Here is a 9,937-nt window from a genome sequence, read left to right on the forward strand (position 1 = left end):
CCTGGGGGTCCCCAGGTCGGTGACGGTGATGGTGATGTTGTACTCGGATCTTGTCTCTCTGTCCAGTGTTTTTTCCGAAACTAGAGTGAAAAAGTTCTTGAAGGTTGGTTTCAGATAAAAGGGGAGGTCATCCTGAATGGAGCACACCATCCTCCCGTTGTCCCCAGAGTCTTGGTCTCGGACACTAAAAAGAGCAACCAGAGTCTCTGAGGCATTTTCTGGAATTGACTTTGTAAATGATGAGATGGTCACTTCTGGTGGATTATCATTTATATCTATTACTTTAACCAGAAGAGTACATTCTTCTGAAAGACCCCCACCATCTGTTGCCTGAATACGTATACTGTAGAACTGTATCACTTCAAAATCCAGGCATGATCTCAAATGAACTTCCCCGGATATTGGATTGATTTCAAATGTTTTACGAATATCTTCTGATGCATGCAAAAATGTGTATGATATTTTCCCATAATTTCCTGTATCCAAATCGTTAGCAAAAATGGTGATAATCCAGGAACCAATGGGTGTGTTCTCCAGAATTTGCACTTCATAGAGCTTCTGAGCAAACTGAGGGGCATTGTCATTGATGTCCAGGACCTTGATGAGAACCAAAGTTGTCCCAGACCTGGGTGGTGATCCACCATCCAGTGCTGTGAGTGTTAGTGAGAGCTCAGACTCCTCCTCATGATCTAATGCTCTGTCCAGAACCAGTTCTGGGTATAACTTTCCATCACCGCTATCTTGGATTTTAATGTAGAAATGAGAATTGGGGCTAATTGTGTAGTTTTGAAGACTGTTGGTTCCTACATCCAAATCTTGGGCACTCTCCATTAGGAATGTGGTTCCAATGCTGGTACTTTCTGATATTTTAATAAGTATACGTTTGTCTAGAAACATAGGGGAGTGATCATTTATGTCTGTGACTTGCAGTTCAGCCCGAAAGAACTGTAAAGGGTTTTCTAATACCATCTGAAAATGCAGCACACAGGGCTCGGTGGAGCCACAGAGCTCTTCTCGGTCCAGTTTCTCATTTAGGAGCAAATCCCCCGTCCATAAATCAAGTTGTAAGTGCTTTTCGTTATCATCTGACACTACCCGGGCCTCCCGTGATGATAGCTCCTCCACCCCAAGCCCTAGATCCCTTGCAAGATTGGCCACAAAAGAACCAACTTCTGTTTCCTCTGCCACAAAATATCGCACAGATTCAGGACCTGCCTCAGATAATCCCAGCAAAACAAAGAGAATCAGGACTTGCCTTTTCTGCAGAGCGAGCTCCCCTTTGATCTCCATGGCTCCTTCCAGCAACTTCTTTTGCAGAAAAATCTTTCAGCCCTAATTTTGGAAGTTGAAGCTCAATTTTTAAAAAATAAGAACCCCCCTGGAAGGTATGTAGCACTCAGCAGCTGTAGTAGATGAAACTCCTGTACTACCTCTCTTTTCAGTGACTTGGCTTGGTCTCTGTTCCCCAGAATAAAGAAGCCTACAGTGTCCTCTATGCACTAATTTCATCTTATCCTACAGCGCCACCATGTGTTTCTATGAATTTTTTTCAGTAAAAATTTTCTCTTTGAACAAATAATTCATGAATACAGCTGGAATATTTTAAAGCAAATCCCAGACATCATATATCTTTACCTCTAAATACTTCACCAAGTATCTCTAATAGAGAAAGACTTTAAGATATAATTATACCACTATTACAATCAACAAAGTTAGCAATAATTCCTTGATAGAACTTAGACCCAGTCTGTATTTGGTTTTCTTCATTTTTTTCTAAAATATTTTTACTGTTTGTTTGAATCAGGACCCAAACAAGGTCTATATAGAGCATGAAATTAGTGCTGTTTTGAATACTGACAGGACTCTATTAAGATGTCCTGAACCGAAGAGTTTTTTTGGGGGGGGGGGGGGGGACAGACGTCATGAATGGAAGAAGTATGTCCTGAACTGAAGAATTAATATTTTTTAGTGGCACCTGGGTGGCTCAGTCCTTAAGTGGCTGCCTTCAGCTCAGGTCATGATCCCAGGGTCCTGGGATCAAGCACCGCGTTGGGCTCCCTGCTCAGTGGGCAGCCCTCTTCTCCCTCTCCCACTTCCCCCACTTGTGCTCCCTCTCTCGCTGTGTCTCTCTCTGTCAAATAAATAAATAAACTCTTTAAAAATAATATTTTTAGAACATTTCTTTTTAAATTAACTTTTTAAAAAATATTTTTATTTATTTGGGAGAGAGATCAAAGAAGGAGAGGGAGAAGCAGACTCACCACTGAGCAGAGAGCTGAGGTAGGGTTGGGTGGCTGGACCAAGGGATCATGACCTGAGCCAAAGGTAGACGCTTAACCGCTTAACCAACTGAGCCACCCAGGTGCCCCTAAGGCATTTCTTGAGATTTTCTAATATATGCTCTCCTTCACTCTTGTAAATACTTTTGAATTCAATTATAGTTACTAATGTCATTACTTTTTTCACTTATATATTTTGAAATACATGTATTTTTAAATACACATTTTTACACATGTAATAATATGGAATAGATAAGATAGATTTAATCCTTGCCTTTATGGAGTTCACTGGCTAAAAATTTGGAAGACAAGTAATTGAAATATTTCACAATGTATGCCTAAACAAAGAGTAATACAGAAAAATTAAAAAAAAGAAATATCTAGAAGAGCCACTTGTATCACAAATTAAAATGTTTATTTTGTGGGCAACTAAAATACAATGTAGGATTTTAAACATTTGATTAAATGATTAATCAAATGCAGATAAAAAATCTGCATTTTTTAAAAAAATCAGTTTAGGGGGGCACCTGGGTGGCTCAGTGGGTTAAAGCCTCTGCCTTCAGCCCAGGTCATGATCCCAGGGTCCTGGGATCGAGCCCCACATCAGGCTCTCTGCTCAGCGGGGAGCCTGATTCCCTTCCTCTCTCTCTGCCTGCCTCTTTGCCTACTTGTGATCTCTGTCTGTCAAATAAATAAATAAAATCTTTTTAAAAAATCAGTTTAGAAGAAGTGCAGAGAATCAATTTCAGAAGGAATGACTGGAATCAGAGGCACCAGTTAGGAGATAATGGCAGCCCAGTTAAGGATATTGCTGGTGTGGATGGAGAGAAGAAGGATGATTAATTAGAAAGATAATTGGGATCTGGTGACTGGTGGGTTGCATGGGGAGAAAAAGAGGAAAGATGCGAGGATGATTAACAGAACTCTGGATTGGACAACTAGATGGATAGTCGTGTCATTCTCTAAGACAAGGAACACTGAGGAACAGAAAAGATTGAAGTGAAAAAAGATGAAGTCAATTTTGGATATGCTAATATTGAGGTAAGTGACTTTGGGGTATATATATGTGTGTTCACACATGTATGTGCTTATGTAGTGTTGTATATAGGTACATATATAACTGAAGCATAGGATACAAACTGGGGTAGAAATGGACTTTGGGTTTCACCAGCGTAAATATGATGATTGAAACCCTGCGAACTCGTAAACCAATGAAGCAAAAGTATGTCAGGTAACAGTTGAAGAGGCTCAGCATTGAACTCTGAAAAAAAACGCCTTCATTAGAGAAGAGAAGAAATAAAGTACCTTTAAAAAGATAAAGACGGAAAAAAAAAGATAAAGAAGGGCTTTGGTCAGAATCATGAAACCAAAAGCAAATATCATTTCAAGGAGGTAAGGAAGATCAATGGTAGCAAATGCTTTCGAAACTACCACCTTGAAAATGAATGTTAAAATGGCCCATTGGATTAAGTTGGTCATTGTGGAGGGCTCTAATAGATATCTGCCAAAATCTGTTCCTTTATAGTAAGAGCACTACTGTATAATAGTATGCAGGCACATGACTACTCATAGAATGCCTGTCCCAGTCTCCTTTGTAGTTAGGTATGGCCAATTGAATTAAGTTCTCACTAATATTGTGAACAGAATTTTTGTTTGCCATTCCTGGGTCTAGAATAGAAGACATCTGGGTGGGTTTCCTCCCTCCCTGCCAGCTAGAACCTGGACATGGCAGTGAGGTAGCTACAGTCACGCAGATTATGACACTGCAGTAGGGAATGTAGGAGCAATTACTTATAACAAAATTTGGTTCTGGTAGGATTGTAATGAGAAAAGCCGGCTCATCTACCCAGTCATTTACACTTGAACTGTTAGAAGGGGATAACATACTTTTACAAGCCACTGGGTAGTTACACTGCTTTGTTGGGCAATATAACCTTATCTGACTTTTACAGAAAACTTCAGTCACCTTTACCATAATAGTTTGAGTGGTCACAGTGAAAATCAGATTGCACTTGGTTGAAAAGCAAGAGGTGTAAGGAAGTAAAATTGACAATCCTTTCAAATTTAGCTGGAAAAGAAAAGAAACTGATGGTATCTGCAGGGAAATTGAGACTCAATGTTTTTTTTTAAGCCTAGGGAAATTTGAACTTAATTAAAATGCTGATTTGTAGTATTCAACAGAGAAGAAGAAAAGTGAGATACCAAAGAGAGGATTAATTCAATGCGAAGCCTCTAGAAGGTGGGTAGAGAGACCTGGAAAATAAATGAAGAGATTGGACTTGGGTAGAAAGTGACCTCAGCATAGGTCATTATAAGTACACACGCTATTCAGGGTGTGGATTTGGGGATGGAAAATTGAGAGAAATTCCATTTGATAGATTCTATTTTCTCAGCAAGCTATTATGCAAATTCATCTGCTGAAGGGTGGGAAATTGAAAGTAAGATAACTAGGTTTGAAGTAGTTGTTATAGAGAACAGAAGAGAAAGCTGATTAGGAAAATACAGAACAATTTATTGGTCTTAAAGTCCAATTAAGTTTTGATGTGATAAACAGTGTCAAAACAGTGTTGATGATTTCTAAGTTTTGCCTTATAGAGTGCAGCATCAGTGACATAACAGAAGTGGAAGGAGACAATTACATTCATCTGGAATGGAGTTTCAGTGGGTGGTTTCAGTGAAGGAAAACTGAACAAGGGAATGCAGAATATGGGGATGAGGAGTAGACTAAAAGGCTGAATAGGGAGAAATTAGAACACTAGGGGGTTGAGATATAGTAGCAGTATCATGCAGTGGAGGTCCTAATGAAGTCAAAGTGATAGGAGTAGCAGAATGAGAGGATTAAAGGCATAGATTGTATTCTCAGAGAGAAAGAGAGAGAGAGAGAGAGATCTGAAATTATTATTTCTTAGGAAAAACCATTTCGGGTGGTGAAAAAGTACAGCGTGTAGCCAGGGGACTAAAGACTGAGCTGGGGGACAGGTGAATACCTAGGGACTGAGAAGCCCTGTTGTTTATCAGTGGGACTGGGAGTGGCAGCAGGACTTGAGGTAGGAAGGAGATGAAGGGAACAAAGTGTTGTAAGCTAAAATGTCTTTATGTCCTTTCTCCTGGGAGATTCCAACCAAAACTGTTACTTGGTTTTTACTGGTAATGTTTCAAGTAAATCCTCTCTGGGAGGCTGGGCCACTTCTCATATCTCCATTTTGTAAGTGACCTTTCCCCCCATTGGCTTAAATTTAACTCTAAGTGAGGTATTCGAAGTATAAAGACAAAATTTGGTTTTAGCAATACTTTTGAAGAGAATTGTTACTTCTATCTGTCTGGGCACCTGAGCTCCTGAAATCCTGGCACTCTCCATTAGAGTCAGGAAACAGTTCTTTCTATAAATAAATACCAAGTCCTCTTGTTCAGATAATCCGGAAAAACTTGAAGCAGCAGAACCTGGTCCTTTTCTCTGCTGTTGCACCTGATAGAGTTTCTGCCTGAGCTGTTTGAACTGCTCTTTCCCCCCCTCCCCTATAATAAGAGAAGACCCATCTTACTTGGGACACAGGCTGCTAGAACCATTCCCACCAGTGTTTTTAATGGCATTATTGAGATATCACTTACGTACCATAAAGTTTTCCCATTTAAAGTGTAAAGTACAGGGGCACATGGGTGGCTCAGTGGGTTAAAGCCTCTGCCTTAGGCTCAGGTCATGATTCCAGGGTCCTGGGATCAAGCCCCAAATCAGGCTCTCTGCTCAGCAGGGAGCCTGCTTCCCTTCCTCTCTGCCTGCCTCTCTACCTACTTGTGATCTCTGTCAAATAAATAAATAAAATCTTTTAAAAAAAAGTGCCACCAGGGCATAAAACACATGACTCCCGTGCCCAGCATGTGGACACACTCAGTGAACTCACTTACCCCTTTAAAAAAAGTGTAAAGTACAGGTGCACATGGGTGGCTCAGTTGGCTAAGAATCTGACTCTTGAATTTGGCTCAGGTCATGATCTCCGGCATCATGAGACTGAGCTCAGCATTGGACTCCATCCTCGTGCAGAGTCGGCTTGAGATTCTCTCCCTCTCCCTCTGCATCTCCACCCATTTATTTATTAAAATAAATAAAATCTTTGGGACGCCTGGGTGGCTCAGTTGGTTAAGCAGCTGCCTTCGGCTCAGGTCATGATCCCAGCGTCCTGGGATCGAGTCCCACATCGGCCTCCTTGCTCATCAGGGAGCCTGCTTCTCCCTCTGCCTCTGCCTGCCATTCTGTCTGCCTGTGCTCGCTCTCTCTCCCTCTCTCTCTCTGACAAATAAATAAATAAAATCTTTAAAAAAAAATTAAAAATAAATAAATAAATAAAATCTTTAAAAAATGAAGTCTACACGGGTGCCTGGGTGGCTCAGTGGGTTAAGCCTCTGCCTTTGGCTCAGATTATGATTTCAGGGTCCTGGGATCAAGCCCCACTTCAGGCTCTCTGCTCAGTGGGGAGCCTGCTTCCTCTCCACACCCCCCTCTCTGCCTGCCTCTCTGCCTACTTGTGATCTCTGTCAAATAAATAAAAATAAAAAATCTTTTTTAAAAAAGTGTACAATGTAATTGGTTTTAGTATATTTCCAGATTTGTACAATCATCACCCCGGCCTAATTTCAGAACATCATGCCAAAAAGAAACCTCTTACCCTTTAGCCATTCTCCAACCCCTATCCTCCTACAGCTATAGGCAACCACTAATCTACTTTCTGTCCCTATAGATTTGCCTGTTCAGAACATTTCATATAAATGGGTTCATAAAATTTAAGATATTTTGCAACTGGTTTCTTTCACTCAGAGTAATGATTTTGAGGTTTGTCCATGTTGTAGTCTGTATCAGTACTTCATTCCATTTTGGTGTTGAATAATAACAACCCCACTGTACGGAGATACCATATTTTGTTTATCCATTCATCAGTTGATGAACATTTGGGGTGTCTCCACTTTTGGCAATATTATCAATAACGCTTCTATGAACATGCATTTATACAGTTTTTGTGCATGTGTGAACATACACTGTATTTCTTTTGCATTGATACATAGGAGTTGAATTTCTGTATCATAAGGTAACTATATGTTTAACATTTTGAGGAACTGCCAAACTGTTTTCAAATAAATGTACCGCTTCACATTCTTTCCAACAGGTCGGCAATATCTCTACATCCTTTCCAACAGTTACTGTCTTTTTGATTATGGCTATTCTGATGTGCTTGAAGTGGCCATTTTTATTTTTCATCTTCAGTAGTGTATGTACCTTGTCTAGCATGCTAAGATGCTATAATGCTTTTTATCTTTTTAAGCTAGTGATTGTACATATTTTCCCTACTAAGTGCAGTAAAGACAGGAGGTAATCTTAATACTTTACTTTGAATTATGGAATTTGTATGAATTTTCATTCTCTGAAAGCCAGCTTCTCATTTGGGGGGGGGACTTTTTCCTAGGTCCACTTCTAAAAACAGAAAATTAGAATTTAATTAGCCTGTGTGGACAAACTTCTGTTCCCTTCATTTTCCTTGAATTCAAAGAATAATTAATCACTCCGTGTAGTTCAGAAGAACTGGTAGTGAAATCTCAGCTTTAAGAAAATGTGAACATTAGATTATTTGGAATATACTAGAGCAAGAGATTTTACTTCCCAACATTAGTAACTAACTAATACCTAGCCGTGCTACAATATTAAGATAAAGTTTTAAAATATATTGAAGAGGCACTTTCTGGCATTGATTCTAGTCTGTGGTACTAGAGGCAAAAGAGTCATCATGTTCCTTACTCTCACCCATTTCATCTTTCATGGGCTACTCTCTCACACACATAATTCCTTTCCTCTATACCCTCACTCATTTTGTTTCTCTACAGTTTCCTTCCACAAAATACAGACTTTGAGCTTATTGATGAGATTCACTGGAATCTCATCATGAAGGCTTTTTCTTCTGTAATGTAGTCAGATCACTAAAGTCAAGAGTAGTTGGTTGGTGCCCGTGCTACATGAGGCAAAACTTCCTTACAATGGTTTGAAATTTTCTTAAAAAATATTAAAACTTTAAAGGATTATCTCTTGATATTTCTCAATGCCCTACATATATCTACATAAATCTCTGAGAAAAGCGGTTTTTCAGTCTTGGATTGCTACCCATTGGTAGGGTCATGAAATCACTTTAGTGGACCATAACAACTCTTGAAAATTAAAAAGAGCGTCGTAATATGGGCAATTTTAGATTTCATCCCCCAAAAGCTAGGAATTGTTGACAAAACACTCCTATTATGTTCATATATTGCATAATATGTACAACATAATTTTTCTGGTGTCTTTTTTAAGGTTTTTGCTTTGTTTTGTTTTTAAGAGAGAGGGGAGGAGAGAGTATGTGTGAGGCAGGAGGGGCAGAAGAAGGAGAAGGAGAGAGAATTCCAACCAAGCTCCATGCTCAGTATGGAGCCCAACATAGGGCTCAATATCACAACCCCAAGATCATGACCTGAGCCAAAAATCAAGAGTCAGATGCTTAATTTACTGAACCATCCAAGCACCCCTTAGGTTTGAAATTAGTGCCCACTGAACACTATATACATGTATTTATATATACATGTGTATGTATTATATACATATATAACTGTATATAATTAAATAAATATATAATTATTAAATAAATAAAAATACATACATTATATATATACATATATATAAAATAAAATTCTGGGAGAACACAGAAGGTAAAAGTTATAAACATTGGCACACTGGTCCACTTTATGCTATACAAATTATTATTCAGATGGATTCAGGTGGATTGCATTATAGCTTTGTAATATCAACAAGAAATCTGAAAAATTATAACTTCATATTCTAAGACTTTCTGGGTAGCCACAATATTGATGTGCCTTCACAATCACTCTCCAGGTTGAATAAAGAAGAAGTGTTAACAAAATTGCCTACTGACCCTTTCAAACAAGGTGATTACACTTACAGTTCTATTATAGGACATGATTTTTCAGGGCTTTTCAACAACAATAAACATGTTAAAATGTTAATAAAAATGCAGTGAATTTAAAGGAAGAAAAATGACAATTCTGAATAGCAACCATTACTACACACGAAAAACTGCAAGAAAAAAATGAAATGAAGAAATACTTGAACACTTGAAGTAATTTGAAAGTGGTCTGCTTTATTTTTACCAAAAGCATAATTATGGGTGAAAGTGCAGCTGGAGAGAGGGCCATGGACAAAAGTGATTTATTTGGTCTTCTTCCTTAAGGAGGCAAACTACCCATTAAGTCCTGGATTACAGAATAAAGTACCATCTAATTACAACCACAAATAAAGATAACATTCACTTAAAAGGAAAGATGGGTACAATTTGTGGAAATATAAAAGTACCCCGGATAAATTGAAAATACACACAAATTGGGGGAAATAACACTGATCTGGAAGTGGCACGAAAAAGTGGCATATATAGAATATGAAACTTAATTGTGGTCTCTATATATTGAACCCAAAGCTATTGTGGAAGGTAGGATTTTCTTCCGTCTCTTTCCCAGAGCGCTGGGGTGGGAAGTTGGGGATAATCGGCTTCAAGAACTTGAACTCACCAGTCCCAGATCCTTCCGTCAGACACACCTCATACTGGTAGCTGTGGGACAGGGTCCCCGCGCCG

General features: G+C 39.0%; 1 protein-coding gene across 1 annotated transcript; it reads right to left on the reverse strand.

The window, feature by feature from the left end:
- Positions 1-6: 6 nt before the first annotated feature.
- Positions 7-1,373, reverse strand: LOC116863560 (protocadherin beta-14-like; the record flags this gene model as incomplete). The annotated part of the gene is made up of 1 exon (XM_032850987.1): positions 7-1,373. A coding segment is annotated over exon 1 (1,284 nt), but the record flags the coding sequence as incomplete, so codon positions are not given.
- Positions 1,374-9,937: the final 8,564 nt, after the last annotated feature.

Source organism: Lontra canadensis, unplaced genomic scaffold (genome assembly GCF_010015895.1).
Source record: "Lontra canadensis isolate GAN:19392208 unplaced genomic scaffold, GSC_riverotter_1.0 scaffold1627, whole genome shotgun sequence".
NCBI classification, from domain to species: Eukaryota; Metazoa; Chordata; class Mammalia; order Carnivora; family Mustelidae; genus Lontra; species Lontra canadensis.